This window comes from Panthera onca, chromosome B4 (assembly GCF_046562875.1).
Source record: "Panthera onca isolate mPanOnc1 chromosome B4, mPanOnc1 haplotype 2, whole genome shotgun sequence".
Classification (NCBI taxonomy): domain Eukaryota; kingdom Metazoa; phylum Chordata; class Mammalia; order Carnivora; family Felidae; genus Panthera; species Panthera onca.
In genome coordinates this window covers 41,101,298-41,116,593 of record NC_138345.1, presented here as the reverse complement: position 1 = coordinate 41,116,593, position 15,296 = coordinate 41,101,298, and the positions used below count along the sequence as shown (strand labels likewise).

The 15,296-nt window shown below is 50.3% G+C and overlaps 1 protein-coding gene and 1 long non-coding RNA gene across 5 annotated transcripts in view; one reads left to right on the top strand and one right to left on the bottom strand.

The window, feature by feature from the left end:
- The first annotated feature begins 377 nt into the window (after positions 1-377).
- On the top strand, positions 378-9,237 carry LOC132694833 (uncharacterized). 2 transcript variants are annotated; one of them, XR_014137915.1, is made up of 6 exons: positions 378-870; positions 5,695-5,789; positions 7,636-7,705; positions 7,802-7,913; positions 8,542-8,629; positions 9,156-9,237. It is a non-coding gene; the product is annotated as an uncharacterized LOC132694833 (long non-coding RNA). The 2 variants fall into 2 exon arrangements; XR_014137914.1 differs by lacking the exon at positions 7,636-7,705 and having other exon boundaries at positions 380-870.
- NCAPD2 (non-SMC condensin I complex subunit D2) overlaps positions 2,668-15,296 on the bottom strand; it is a 31,560-nt gene continuing 18,931 nt past the window's right edge. For all 3 annotated transcript variants that reach the window (XM_060658603.3, XM_060658601.3, XM_060658602.3), the window contains exons 14-32: positions 12,818-12,942; positions 12,211-12,447; positions 11,727-11,901; positions 11,393-11,477; positions 9,180-9,313; positions 8,694-8,826; positions 8,520-8,604; positions 8,276-8,443; positions 7,782-7,951; positions 6,670-6,781; positions 6,471-6,594; positions 6,235-6,390; positions 5,578-5,755; positions 5,391-5,485; positions 4,873-4,953; positions 4,576-4,759; positions 3,499-3,625; positions 3,250-3,411; positions 2,668-2,997 (exon numbers count right to left, since the gene is read on the bottom strand). In XM_060658603.3, coding sequence (XP_060514586.2) covers positions 2,912-2,997; positions 3,250-3,411; positions 3,499-3,625; positions 4,576-4,759; positions 4,873-4,953; positions 5,391-5,485; positions 5,578-5,755; positions 6,235-6,390; positions 6,471-6,594; positions 6,670-6,781; positions 7,782-7,951; positions 8,276-8,443; positions 8,520-8,604; positions 8,694-8,826; positions 9,180-9,313; positions 11,393-11,477; positions 11,727-11,901; positions 12,211-12,447; positions 12,818-12,942 — 2,617 coding nt within the window. In that variant the 3' untranslated portion in view covers positions 2,668-2,911. The remainder of the gene's footprint in view (positions 2,998-3,249; positions 3,412-3,498; positions 3,626-4,575; positions 4,760-4,872; positions 4,954-5,390; positions 5,486-5,577; positions 5,756-6,234; positions 6,391-6,470; positions 6,595-6,669; positions 6,782-7,781; positions 7,952-8,275; positions 8,444-8,519; positions 8,605-8,693; positions 8,827-9,179; positions 9,314-11,392; positions 11,478-11,726; positions 11,902-12,210; positions 12,448-12,817; positions 12,943-15,296) is intronic.

Sequence of the window (15,296 nt, the reverse complement as noted above, 5' to 3'; positions counted from 1 at the left end):
TGGCTCCCCTCAGCCTAGCTTTGCCTGGCTTTGCCTGGCTCTACCTGGCACTGCACCAGAAGATGCGGCTGTCTCTCGAACGGGGAGGAGCAGAGAGCACCGGCGGAGGCTGCAGTCTCAATTTATAGCGGCGGGGCGTGGCGGGGAAAAGAGGGGGTGCGGGCCCCGCCTCCCGCTGGCTTGCCCAGTCACGGCCCAAGGGCGCAGAGGCCTGAGCTACGTGCGCCCGTAAAGCCGTGAGTAGCAGGGCCCGATTTTTTTTTTTTTTTTTTTTTGGTCAAGTGTGCACGCACCGAGCATGTGGGCTAGGGACAGAGTGGGGGGGAGGGGACCGAGACGGGCCCAGTGGAGCCAGGGATCGCTGATGGCACCTAGGGCAGCCCTGTGGGCATGCAACAAGCTGTGGACTCCAGGGCTGGCCTCCCGGTGACAACGGAAGACCTCCGGGAGCCAGGACAGCTGCACATATGAAACGGGAGGACTTTGGGAGCTTGTGGGATGGGGAGTTGGGGCCAGAGACGGGTTGCTCGCGGCCGCATGCTGCCACCCCCCCCCCCCCCCCCCCCCGTCCCCTTTCTTTCAGAGGCTGAGAGGCGGGAAGGCTGGGGAACTTATTCTCAAGGCTCTTCGGTAGTAGCGGGGGAACCGCAGAGGAAAAAGGCCCGGGAGGGGTCAGCCAGTCTCCGGCCGGGCCCTGCCCAGCCCCCACTTCCCCCTCCCCAGGCCCTGGCTCCCGGCCTCTCTGGGCCGGGGGCCTGGGCTGGCACTGGGCAGTGGGGGCCTGGAGAGGAAGGAGGCTCGGCGGGCGGCTAAGGGGGAGGTTTCTGCACTGAAGGTCACGCTGTCCTGCAGCTCGGGCAGCCCAGAGAGGTAATAATTGGGGCGGACAAACCAGGCCCTGTGTGCACCAGCTGCTCTCCCCCAGGCCGGGCTAGGCCTCCCACAAAGTCGCTCCCGGGAGACCGGAGTGCTGTGCCGCCAGGGCTGGGACACAGTGCCCCCTTCATCTCCTCCAGCCCGGGGCCGATAGCGGGACGTGAGGGCGGAAGTCCCTCCCAATCCTGGGACGTGCCGGTCAGCCCCAGAGCCAGGGACTCCTCTTCCCTGCCTGTGCCCAGGGGATGTTGGGGGCAGGGTGAGGAGTCCAGAAGAGACAAAAAATTGGGAGGCTTTGGGCATATGGTGGGAGCAGGCCCTCAGACCCACACGAGGTGGAGGAAGGGATCCACGCCACTCCAACAGTCTGGAGCCCGGGCTGCGCCAGTTTTGCAAGCTGAGGATGGAAGAAGGGCTACATTTGAACGCTTGAGAGGACAGAGGGTTTGGAAGGGGGTGGGGTGGAATGGACATGGCCCATCAGCAGGTGCTGGGGGCCGGGGATCCAGGGGCCTCTTTGCTGGCCCAGCGTAACCTGAGACCAGCCCCCTTTTCTAGCTGAAGAGCCTGTGGCTAAGTTTAGCCTGCCTGGTGATAACCTTTGCTTAAAAGGCAGAGGGCACGCTCTCCTGCACCCCGACTCCAACCCTGGCCCCTGCCCTTTCTGGGACTGCCCTCCCTCCTTGGGGCCCCAGAGCCAAGTCTGTATCTGTCTGGCGGCCTCATGCATGGTTGGTTTCCAGGCTTTTCATGAACCCCAAGAGCAGGGCCAGAGGGCACCTAATGGTGATAGGAGGTGGCAAGTGCCACTGGCGGTCTGCTGGGGCCTGGCACCGGGACCCAGCTGTCCCTGTTCCATTCCTGCTCATGCTCAACCAGGACCATTAACCCTTTCCCTGGAAAGGGCCTCAGGGGCCCCTCTGAGCCCCGGCACTACCCAAAGTGCGTGTGTCATCTTTCATTAGTGTCTTCTGCCAGAGGGAGCTCAGTGCCCACGGGAGCATTACTGATGCAGCCTGCTGTTGTCATGACAGCAAAGACACCAGTGTTGTCATGAGAGCACGCTCACTGCCTCTGGTCCAGGTGACTCAGCAGAGCAGACTTGGGGAGCTGAGGGGTGGGCAGGCTGAAGCAGTGCCTGCGCTGAGAGCCGACTTGCCACAGACCCTGGAACAGTTAAGGAATCTCTAGGTAGACAGACCGACTCCACAGATATTATCTAGAGCTGGAGGGGATCAAGACCTGACCTTCCATCTGCTCAGCCGGCTAGGTCAGTCACTGCCTCAGAGATGGGCTCAGGGAGCACGCCGGGGGAGGGGAGGACGCAGATCAGCCCTTGGTCTAGAGAAGGGTTCCTCCACCTCGGCACCACTGATTGGCATTTTGGGCCGAATAATTCTGTTTTGGGGGTCTGTTTTCTGCATTGTAGGGTATTTAGCAACATCCCTGGCCTCTGCCCACTAGGTGCTGATAGCATCCCTCCCACCTAGGTTGTGATGACAAAAAACTATCTCTAGGCATTGCCAGAAGGCCCCCGAGTAGCGCCACACTGGTCTGGAGACTGGCCGCTGCACGCTTCTCCACCGTGCAGCAATCCTGTCCCTCATGCGGCGTGGGGAGGTGTCCTATCCTTCGTGCGGCATGGGGAGGTGGAGGAGGGGAAGATGAGGCACTGGGGGAGCATGGGGCTTATCAGATCTTCAGACAGGCCCCAGGACTTCGGGGCTCCTCTCCCTGCTGCCTGCATCTGGGCTCATGTAAGCTGAAACAGACAAGCTTAGGAAAAATGTCTAAAAGTATATAAAAACATTTATTCATTAAGAAACAAGGAGACTGGCAGACATAGAGTCCAATGAAAGCAGCTCAATTCAGTTCAGTAAGGCCAGTTTAAGAGAAATGCTTTACATCATAAAGACCATTCTATATTAAAAAGACAAGAGGACAGGCAAAAACGGTATTTTACAAGGGAGCGGAATTCAAGTTCACTTCATAAGATACCCCGCACAGCAGGGACAGGAACAGGCAAGATGACTTCCTAGGGCCTGTGCCTTCGAGGAGGTGCTCGGCGGATGGGGGTTGTTTTCTTGGGTGTCTCGTCTTCCATCATCTCTGCTGAAAGCTCTGTTCAGAGGATTGGAGGAGGAAGAAAAAGCTGAGTCACAAAGATGGTGAAAAGTAGATCTCAGAGAACAAGTGGGACAGCCCCAGACTAGGCCCAGAAACAAAACCCATACTGTGCCCAGAGAAACACACCTGGGGGGAGGGCGGGGGCGGAGAGAATCTACATGGGCAGGACCCCATCAAAACCTGCCTCCCCCCACCCCTCCCCAAGCTATGCTCCCTGCGAGCCACATCTGGGAGGGAGCATCCTACCTTCCTCGCTGGACTCATCACTCGAGAAGACAATTCTGGGTTTCTTTTTCAAAACTCGCTGTTGGGTGTTTGGATGCCGACGGGCAGTGCGGTGGGGCTCAGGAGTGACAAAATCACCGTCTGATGAGGCTGCAGAAGCCAGACGCTGGTGCCTCTTGGAGACTAGAAAAGGCCAACACATGGGTCCCAAAAAAAGGATACTCTGAGAGAAGGGCACGATCTCTCCACTTGTGGGGCTGCCTCACGTACCAGTGGATGGTTTCTTGGCTGATGGGGCTCTCTGGCTACCCCCCTGGCCAACCTCAAGGTCTTCCACCGCATCCAGCCCTCTGGTGTGGCAGACCCGAAGCTTCTGCTCAAATTCATCTATTACAGCCTGGAGGGGGGAAGAGATTAAGAGCAGGCCTGGAAGGGGCACCTGGGTGGTTTGGTCAATCATCAGACTTTGGCTCAGGTCGTAATCTCAAGGCTCTTGAGTTTGAGCCCCGCACTGGGTTCTATGCTGACAGCTCAGAGGCTGGAGTATACTTTGGATTCTGTGTCTTGGTCTCTCTCTGCCCCTCCCCTACTGATGCTCTGTATCTCGCTCTCAAAAATAACCATTAAAAAAAAAAAAAAGAGCAGGCCTGGAAACTGTTATTTCTAAGATGAAAAAGAAACAAGGCCATGGAAAGAAAGACATGGTGAAAACATCAACGCCTATCACTGAGAGAACCCAACCCAGGGAGGGTACACACTGCAGGACTACAAGTATATGACATTCTGGGAAAGACAAAACTGTGACAACAGTAAAAAGATCAGTGGTTGCCAAGGGTCGGGGGACAGAGGGCGATGGGGGCGCACAGAAGACTTCTTGGGCAGTGGAACTGCACTGTGTAATACAACAATGATGGCCACAGGCCACAACACACTTTGTCCAAACCCACAGAATGAGTGAGTGACCCCTAAGGTCAACTATGGACTTTGGGTGATAATGATGTGTCAACATAGGTTCATCGATTGTAACAAATGTGCCACTCTGGTGGGGGAGACTGAGAGCGGGAGGGGGGGTGCTCTGCATATGTGGCGGCTGGGCACATGTGGAAGAACTCTACCTTCGATTCAGTATTTACTTTTGAACCTAAAACTGCTGTAAAAGATAAAGTCCATTTTAAAAAAGAGAAAAAGAAAGACACAGGAATTGGAGACAGAAAGATCTGGTCTCAGGTGGTACTGGTTACTTCGTTGCAGTCGAGCCGAGGGAGGGGAATGGGCGGGGTAGGCGAGGCAGGTCCGGGCAGTGCAGTGCAGATGAACTCATAGCACCGGGATGGCCGCTGCGCTCACCTTGCCCTCGGGCTTGGCTCCGCGTCGCAGTTTGCCCACAATTGACAAAAAAGCACTAAAGATGGACTCATCCGATAGTTTGTCCCCAAAGCAGTCAAAATTGTCCAGCATCCTGCGGAGGCCTCGCTCTGTGAGGGGCAGCTGTGACACACAATAGGCCAGGTCCCGATACTGCCGCTCGGTCCTGCAGATGTCAAAGGCATCGTGAGGAGCAGTGAGATGGAGGAGCGAAGAAGGCCCGTCCTTCCCCGTCGGTGCCCCACAGCCTCAGGGACACCCCTCGGGAAGCCGGCATACCGGGCAGTGCGGAAGCGCTGACACAGCTTCTCCACCAGGCTCTCCGTCTGCTTGTCCTTGGTGATGTAGGAGAGGAGCTGCCTGAGGAAGGGGAGATGTGGTTGTGTGGCCTCCCAGGGGCAGCTCCGTTCCTGTCGGGACAGTCCTGTCTTCCCCTAGCACCCGCCTTCTGTCATCGTCCTGCCCTCTTCCTAGACCCTCAGAAAAAATCCACCCCACCCCCTCTGCGAAATTCTCACCGAGAATGGGAATTTGTAACAAAAACTGCTGCCATGTCGTGAGGACTCCTATGCGCCTACCGCCGCACTAGAAACTCTATGGTACTGAAGCCCCTCAAGAACTAAGGGGCAAGTGTCAGAGGCCTCACTGTACAGAGGACGAACAGGCACAGAGAGGTTAAGTTACTACTGAAGGTTATACAGCTACAAAGTAGCAGAGCTAGAGTTCAAATACAGGTTTGTCTGATTCTTAAGCATGTGCTACATGAAAAATGTGCCCCAAGGCTCAGGGAACCATACTTCATGATGGTGTGGAAAGGCTCTTCCTCCACCCCTCCCTCGGGGTCTGACAGGCGGCTGATGATATCTGGAAGGAGATTATAGATCGCATTGCCCTGGTGAGAGAGAGAGTCATGTTATCGACACAGGGTGTGTGTCTGTGTGTGCGCGCCTGTTCCCTTGGCAGTGGTCTCCTGCTGCCTCTCACCTTGTGGGAAAGCTCATTGAAGAAGTTCTTGGCCAGGGCAGCGATCTGAGGCGCGGGGTCGATGAGCAGCACAGCCATCTCGCTCACCTGCCCCTTCACCTTCACCATGTCCTTTAGAATCAGGTGGGTCATCACCAGCCCTGCTGTTCTCCGCACCTGCTGAGCTGGGTCCCGGAGCCTAGGAGTGAAATCTCAAGTCACTGGCACTAATGGTGAGTTATATTGGGACACTGGTGGGAAAGGCCCTCAGCAGGAATCTGTTGCCCCTTCTTCTTCTTCTTCTTCTTCTTTTTTTTTTTAAAGTAAACTCTACCCTCAGCGTGGGGCCCTAACTCATGAACCCAAGATTAAGAGTTGCATGCTCTATTGACTAAGCCACCCAGGTGCTCCTCTATCATCCCTTCTTAATGTGACATTCTAGAAGCAGTTAGAAAGCTGGGATTGGGGTAAGAGGCCAAGCTTGGAGCCAATGCTTTGGACAGAGGTGCAAATTCCTTTGGGGCTATACTTAGCGAGGGCCTGTACAGGTCAAGTATCAAGCAGATATCAAGGTAATGCTAAAGACCAGAGAAACAGTTTTAGTGATTTTCATCCTGACTGAACTACAGCCTCCCAGGGCTAGCAAGGCCTGCTACAGTGTCATGAGGGATCTCTCACCGAGCATACAGATGAGGTGTCCAGGGGTCCACCAGGTTAGGGAAGCGGATGGCCAGATCCCCAGCAGCAACCATGAGGTTAGACCGGACAATGGGGAGCGAGGACTTTTCCAGCATGGTGAACAGCAGGCGAAGCTGGGAGTCGCAGAAAGTGGCACTAGGGGCAAGGAAAGGATCATCAGGGAGAGGCACCATCCCCATCCTCTCTGAGAGGGCAGTACTGGCCCCAGGGCCTACCTGATCATGCAGAACTTGCCAAGGGCAAGTGAAGCGGCTGCAGAGAGCTCTGGGTTGCTGTAGAGGCCCGGGTTGTTGCAGACTTTAAGCAGAAGTGGAACAAAGGCAGCCAGGATCTGTTTGCCTGTCGGAAGAACGGCTCTAGGTCTGGGACAGGTTATCTCGGCCGGGGAGCAGGTCCCTCAGCAATTCTTCTTACCATCTAACAGCTCCTTCTCACAGATGCTGCGGATGAGTTCTGCCTCTGGATCATCAGCGGCAGCGCCCGCCAGCCCCATCTCCTCCTCTATGGTGGTGTCAGAGCTTGTGTTCTAATGGGGAAGAAACCAGGGATCATGGCTCATCCAAGACAGCATTTTTTAAAAAATTTTTAATATTTTATTTTTAAGAGAGACAGCATGAGCAGGGGAGGGGCAGAAAGCAAGGGAGACACAGAATCTGAAGCAGGGGCCAGGCTCTGAGCTGTCAGCGCACAGCCTGATTCAGGGCTCGAACCCATGAACTGTGAGATCATGACCTAAGCTGACATAGGATGCTTAACTGACTGAGCCACCCAGATGCCCTCAAGACAGCATTTTTAACTCCAGCCTGTCTTTCATTTTGCAGGAATGTGTCTGGGGAAAGGCAAGTTCTGTAAAACCATTCCTACAGTGGTCAAATGTGTCTATAAAGAGGAAGCACACCTTAATTAAACAGGAAAAGAACTAGGACTCTGTAGTTTTACTTCTAAGTTGCCAAATGTGAACTGGCAAATTCAAAGTGGAACAAGCAGCATTATTTTCAAGTTGCTAAAGCATATTCCTACATCTCTGAACTCATCCTCACAGAAGCACGTCATTTCCTGCATACAGTCAATAAACGGATCATGGGGACAATGGTTCAAGGTCACAGAGGTCAGACCTAATTACTCTGTGTCTTATTTGTCTGCAAGACACCACTGCCTCTAGTGGAAAGAACACAAGGTCCCCATAAGGTGGCAGGCCCAGCAAGCACGGCTGATGGGAAAGGGGGTGCATGTGTGCTTATTCTAACAAGAGGTGCCTGAGGGGGAGCCTAGATTTCATGCCGAGGTCCCTAACTCAACGCTCTATGTTTCCCTAAAACTTTCCTTCCTGGGTGGTCACCAACAGACTGCTCCATCTTTGTTCTCACTAACCTTTCCCAGGAACAGCAGCAAGGAGGCAGGGTGTCTTCCTCATTTAACAGTAGAAAACCAGAGATTCCCAGAAGGAAACGTGAGTGACCCACAGTCAGGAAATAAATCCGGAAATGCTTGGGACACAAACCCAAACACGCAGACACTTCATTCACCTTCTCCTTTGGATCCTTAGTCTTCTGCTCCTGCTCTTCCCGAAGAACCCGGCGCCGACAGAGCTCCCCGCTCACTGCCTGTTCCAAGTGCACCAGCTGCTGCAGAGCCACATCTCCAGCCAGGGACAGCAGGTTCATCAACAGGAAAGTGGGGAGCATGGGGGTGTCCTCTGGAGGAGGGGAGGGAAAGCAGAGAGAAAGAGACAAAATTAAATCTCACAGGACCTTGCATTCTGTGTTGATGGCTCTACCTCTTGCTCATGTGCCATACACAAGCTGGCGCAGAAGAGAGAGTTGGAGACGGGGGAGGGTGGGCGGGGAGGGACGGGGATGGTGGCGGTGACTGGCCCAGTCTGAGTGACAGAAGTGAGACAGTGTGGTCTGCGGAGGGTCAGGGGCTGCTGTAGGAAGCAGTGCTGGCAGTGGCTACTGGCTCGACAAGGAAAGCAGTAGACTCTGGCTGCTGCCCACGGGGGACCCTCTTGCCTACTTACTCGGGACCTCCTGGGTGGCGCTCTTCTCCCCCAGCTTCTCCAGGGCCTGCTTTGCACAGCCCTGCAATATCTGGGCACAGATCACCTCGGGGCCCTCTGCCAGCTGGTAAATGAGGGTCACTGCCACCTCTTTGAATGGGATCCAGAGTGGGTCCGGGTGGACAAAGCCTGTAGAGGAGAAGGGAGAAGTCACCCACTGCAGACAAAGGACTCCATTCTACCCGAGGCCTTCACGATAGCTCACCTTTTGTGACCACCTCTTGCAGTCGCTCAAACAACCTATGTTGCTGAGGCAGCCGGAAGGGAGGGTGACGTTTGCTCAGAGAAGGCTGTCGAGAACAGGAAAGACAAAAGGTGGGTATGTGTTGAAAGTGTGTAAGAGGATGGCCACTGTCCTTGGTCTGGAGACCCCATGTACCTTTCTCCTGTCAGAGATGTTGGCAATGGCATGGCACACCTGCTGGGCCAACCTGTAGTCCTGTGGAAACTTCTCCTCCAGTCCTATGCTCACCAGTGTGTCTAAGTTGCTTCCCACGATTTCTGGTTTTCCTCTAGAGGAAGGAAGCCACACAGTCAAAGCTAGTCAGGGACAGGACTCTGGGGGGGAAAATGCCAAGCGGGGTAGGTAACAGCACTCAGTGCAAGGCTAGAGCCCTGAAGCAGACAGCAGAGGCTCTGACATGGGGCTGGCCCCTCAGAATCCCTCTTGCTGTACCAAATCCCGTTATTCTGCTGCACGGGGTGCAGAGGAGGGCGCTGGTACTCTATTTTATTTTTCACTTAGGTAGCCGACTCACGCACACAGCTTGGCTGGGCCTGACTGCTGTTATTGAAGGAAAGGGAGCTTTCTCAGAACCTTCCCTTTCCCTCTTATTCCTAGCGTCTGTCTGGATCTGAGCCTCACCGTGCCATCATCCCAAGAAGCATGACAGAGGAACAGCGCTCCAGAGGAGAGCAGGGGACCTTCTCGGTTGCCCGCTCCCACAGCAGCTGGGTCACTGCAGGTTTCAATTCATCCTTCTGCACAAACTCACAGAGCTGAAGAGAAAAGAGAAAGGGCTCAGGCCAAAAAATAACAACCCCCCCCCCCAATCCTTGGTCCACTTCTCTGAAGAGAGTGTTGAGAGCCCGAAGTGGGTAAAAGCAATACTTAGGGATGGAAAAGGAAGAAGGAGGCTCGAAATGTAAAGTTGGGGTTTGGGGAGGTACTTGCACCTCTGTCACTTTTTTACCTTCATGCCTTCAAAACTACATTTATTAAGATGACATATTGAAGTCTGTGTGAGTCCATGGCTCTGACTACATTCCGGGGATTTCTAGTAGCTGTTGTTGCTGTGACCACAACTCAACATGTCTAAAACAGAAGACTCCATCCTTCCTTGCCTTTTCATTTTGCCCAGGGTACCAACATTCTCAACCACATATGCTTAACACTTCACAGTCAGCTAATTTCTTCCCCACTTAATCCTATCCATTTTTCCTTTATAATCTGTCTTCCATTAAGTGCAACTCCACAGCTTTTCCTCCCAGCCCGAGTCTAGTCCTTTGATGCTGCACATTTACAGAAGGTCCGTAGACCTCGTCTCTAGCCTCCTCTCCAACCAACCTGTATGCTCCTGTTGGACCAGTCTCCCAAACATCTTCTTCATCACGCCACACCTCTGCTCATCATTTAGAAATAGCTCTCCTTTGGAGCACTTGGGTGGCTCAGTCGGTTAAGTGTCCGATTCTGGCTCAGGTCATGATCCTGCAGTTCGTGAGTTCAAGACCCACATCAGGCTGTGTGCTGACAGCTCAGAGCCTGGAGTCTGCTTCAGATAGATTCTGTGTCTCCCTCTCTCTCTGCCCCTCCCCCACTCACGCTCTGTCTCTCTCTCAAAAATAAATAAACATAAAAAAAAAAAAAAAAAAAGAGAAGAAACAAAACTCTCCTTTGCCTATAGTAGGGGCTCTGGACCAGGAGAGCTAGCCTGACATTTCAGCCCAGCGGCTGCCACCAGGCTCCTTTTCTCCCCAAGAGAAAAATGTGGCTGGCGGTAGTGCTCCACCTGGTGGAAGCTGGTGGTCAGCACCACCTCCACCTGTCTCCACAACCCAAATACTTGTACTTCAAAAGCAGGTCCACCTCACTAAGATGTTGGCCAACAAGGTGAAAGTCCCGGACTTGTGAAAGGCATTCAGGGACCTTTATAAGTCAGTTCCAACCTACACTCCCACTTTATTATCTTTTGCAGATAACAGTTTCCAGCCAGAACGTGATCTTTTTCATGCCACAACTTTCTGTGCTCTTAATTGGCTTTCCATCTACATGCTCCCTCCTTTCTCTCTCTACATCCTACTCATCAAGACCCTGTTTAAGTCCTGCCACCTCCAGGAAGCTTTCCTTGACTGTTCTACCTCATACTGCTCTCTTGCCCACTCAGGACTCGTCAGGGTAACGTACAAGGTATGAGTACGTTTTCTGGAGCTCTTATTGCCTGAGTCTCTGCCACCAACCAGCTGTGATTAGCCAAGTTCCTTAACCTCTCAGTGCCTTAAGCTTCTCACTGTAAAATGTACACTAACAGTATTACCTCACAGGGTTGTTGTGAGGGTTACACAAGTTCATATGAGCAAACTGCTAAGAACAGTCCCTGGCATGTCATTAGTGTTACCCTATCACCATTGCTGCTACAACCATTACCTGTGCCACATTTTTCTGGCACTGAATTACCTATGTGCCACATCATTCTATAACTGTTTTATGTTTTTTGGCTACCCACTATACTGTTGGTTCCTTTTAAGTTGGGAACTTGAAAACAATCTTATACTTTGTGGGGCTGAGTAAACTGCTGAACATGTACATAGTAATCACTAATACTTGTTGAATGAATAAAGAAAATAGAAGTAAGGGGGCGCCTGGCTGGCTTGGTCAGAAGAGCATGTGATTTTTGATCTCAGGGTCATGAGTTTGAGTCCCACATTGGCTGCAGAGATTACATAAACAAACAAACAAACAAACAAACAAGAAAGAAAGAAAGGGAAGAAAGAAAGAAAGGAAAGAAAAAGAAAAGAAAAGAAGGGAAGGAAGAAAGGAATGAAGGAAGGAAAGTAAGGAAAGGAAAGAAAGAGACTTACAATTTCCTCAAGACACTGGATAGTCCCAACTGAGGCATCCACTAGTAGCAAAGAGAGATTCTGAATCAAAGTCTGGGCTTTGGCTCTGTGGGAATAGCAGAGAGCAGAGGTCATTAAAAACTGGCAAGTTAAACCTGGCAAACAGGTGATTAGGACTATCCCACCACAGTGTCAGATGACTTTACTGGAAGTCCAGCCCCGCCCTGAGCCCCATTAGATTCAGGACTCCTCAAGAAGGATGCCCCCACCCCCTGCCATTCCTGTAGGAGACTGCAAACGTCCCCTGAGAAGCTGACCCTGTTAAAGCTGGCAGAGGCAAAGGTACCACATATACCTGGCAGAGTCCCCTCTGGGGCTGAGGTAAAGCTGGCGGTAGGCATTAAGCACAGCTTCCCGGATGCCAGGCTCCTTAGACCAGATGAGAGGGAGCATGCGGCGCACCCCGAACAGGGCCTGAGGTACCCCAAATTGGAACACCATCACAAAGAATTCAATCACCTCCTGCACCACTGAGGGGAGAGACAGAAATGTCACCCATCTGCTTGGCAAAATTCCCCCAATACTTAGAGATAGAACCTTTCCTACTGTAGCAACATGCAAGTGGAAGCTTCTTCCATTTCCCCCGAGAATATCATCCTAGATGGCCCTGTCGTGAAATACCCTATGCATACCACGTCTGCTCCACAGAGCTAGACAAAGCAAACAGAAATAAAGAATCCTTGCCTTTTGAAGGAGCAGACAGTTATCAATAAAATACAGGCAAGAATGGTTTTTCCAACCCCAAGACACAGTCCTTACAGAGAGGGATGCTGGCACACCTGTAGTTGTGTTTTCATACATCATCTTGCTGATGATGCTAATGGCCTCTGTAATCTTCAGAGAGAAGCTGTAGGCATCCTGCAGATACTGCACCAGCATCTCCTGCTTCACCAGCTCATCGCTTTCCCTGGATTTCACGGGCTCTGACACACTGGGCTTGTCTTTACTGTCTGTCTGTCCTGGGCCCATGTTCCCTGCAGAACCCTGGGCATTCTCCTGTGTGGAAGCTGCTGGGCCTAGGAGTTAGAGAATTCTAGGATGGTTATTGCTCGAAGGTGTATGGGGAAATCTATCGGCTACAACATCCCCAGATAGTTCTTTCCACAATGGGAGGGTATACACTTAGAACCTACTCTGAAATGTCTTGGTTCATTTCTCAAAAAATTCCGAACATCCTCTATGGTTTGGAAATACCATTTCACGCCCTATGACTATCAATCTTAGGTCCATGGGCTGTATCCATTCCAGGGCACTGCCAAATCTCCTCTGGACTGCTGTGGCACAGTGCCTCCTGGCACTCCCAGGCCAGTGTCTGGCATAAAGTAAATAGCCCATCGATACTAATTGAAATGTTTTGTTTGCTAACTGAAGAAGGAAAAGAAATACCTTTGAAGATAGTCCCCAAGAGATTCAGGAACCTGGTCTCCTCTGACTCCTCTGGGTCCACATGACTGAAAGGCTCAGACTCCTGGAAGTGGCCTATGGCTTCTCGAGTGAGAATGATGGCCTGCCTGGAAGAACATCCACCGGTCACCAACTTGGCACCCACGGGAGTGTCACTGCAGCCTTCTGTAATGCAGCCTACCTCATGATTACATCGAGAACCTAGACTTACTGCCCCAAAGAAAAGGGACACTTCTCATGCTTAAAAAGTTGAGAAGTGGGGCGCCTGGGTGGCTCAGTTGGTTAAGCATCTGACTTCAGCTCAGGTCATGATCTCACGGTTCATGGGTTTGAGCCCCATGTCGGGCTCTATGCTGAGAGCTCAGAGCCTGGAGCCTGCTTTGGATTCCGTGTCTCCCTCTCTCTCTGCCCCTCCCCTGCTAGTACTCTGTCTCTCCCTCTCTCTCAAAAATAAAAACATTAAAAAAAAAAAAAGTTCAGAAGCACCTACAAGGGTGGAGCTCAAAACACTTTCCCATTTTTGAAGTGACAAGGCTTTACTACATAGTCTTCAAAGAAACTCAAATAAGACTTTTCAAATTTAAAGGTCACAAACCTACTCCAAACATCTACTTAAAAACTTTGCTAAGTCAAAGTTTAGAAAAAGTAAGTGTTCAATAACTGATTAATTTATGGGACATCCATACAATGGGAGTCAATGTTAGCATAAAAAAGAATGAGGCAGCTATTCATGTATAAATATTAAAAACATTGCAGTACGTTGTTAAGTGAAAAAAGGCAAGGTGGTAGATCAGTGGGTAGAAAATTCTACCATTTGTGTAAGAAGGGAAGGAAAAGAACATATGTTACACTATACGTCTTTGTTATCTCTAGAAGGGTGTGCGATAAACTCGGAATGTCGCTTCCTTGTAGGAAGTGAATCTAAGTAGCTAGGAAATAGGTTTGGAAGGGACTTTACAATGCCTGTCCTTGTTATAATTTAAAATTTTGTACCGTGTGAATATACTAATTAAAAAAAAAAAAAGGTTTTTAAGTAATCTCTACACCCAGTGTGGGGCTTGAACTCACAACCCTGGGTTTAAGAGTCGCATGCAATACTGACTGAGCCAGCCAGGCTCATTTTTTAATGTAATTTTCTGTTCTAAAAAATACTATTATTAAACTGTTAAAAAGTTTTTAAAAGAAGTTTTGTTCTAACACACGTTTAACTGGCATCAAATACCTCAGTTATTAAGACCATAACCCAGCACTGACTGCTGAGGTTTTCTGAAGGAGGAGGGGACATCTTTAACATGAGAAGAAATCTTTATTTTAACTGACAGGAGAAAATACTAATATGGTTGGAGGCAGAAGAAGCAGTTATAAAATTACAGTACCTCTTTATGCCTTAGCAAAGTAAATAGAGACACCAGAGAGACATAAGGGAGAGCAAACTAGCCACCTTCCATTCAGTCTTTTCTGAACAGCCTAATTAGGTAGGAAATAAAACAGTAACTTGTGGCTGAGGTTTAAGGAGACCTGCTGATAGCTAGAAGGGCTTTTGTTGCTAGCTGCCCTGAAGTTCTAGAGTCACAAAAACACTGGGAGAAATCTGTTCTCCAAGGTCAGGATTAACAATGAGGCTGATTTCAAGATTAAAGTAGGATTAATGGAGTTTAATATTATTTATTAGCTCACAGGATTTAGTAGAAAGAAATTAGAGACCACATGATCTAATCAATTGCTTCTTTTTAAAGGCTTTTATTTTTTTAAAGGTTTTTTTGTTGGTTTGTTTCTTTTTAAAGTAAGCTCTACGCCCAATGTGGGGCTTGAACTCACGACCCTGAGATCAAGAGTTGCATGCTCTACTGAATGAACCAGCTGGGCGCCCCTAATCAATTTCTTATTTTACAAATAATGAAACTGAGGCCAAGGAAATTTAAGCAACTTATTTAAGATTATACAACTAGAATTATACTTACAGGCTTTCTTCTTCAAATGGAGAACTTTTGCATATTTAATTATAATATTATTTACATTTAGCTGTTTTCATGGTTTCTTTAAACATTTGTAAAAGTAGAAAAGCATGCTTAATTGTGGACTGTGCCTTTGGCATAAATCTGGTGTTCAGGCCATTATTATAATGAAAACACCTACCATCACTTGGTGGCAGCATACCCCAAGTGCAGTTCATTTCATTTATTTAAACAAAAATTTTTTTAAGTTTATTTATTTTGAGAGAGACAGAGAGAGAGCGAGAGCAAGCATACAAGCAAGGGAGGTCCAGAGAGAAGGAGACCGATCCAAAGCAGGCTCCACAGCATCAGCGCAGAGCCTGACACTGGGCTCGAACTCATAAACTGTGAGATCATGACCTAAGCCGAGATCAAGAGTCAGATGTTTAACCGACTGTCCCACCCAGGTGCTCCTATTTACTTTTTAAAGACTTTTACTATTTTTGACAGAGAGAGAGAGAGAGAGA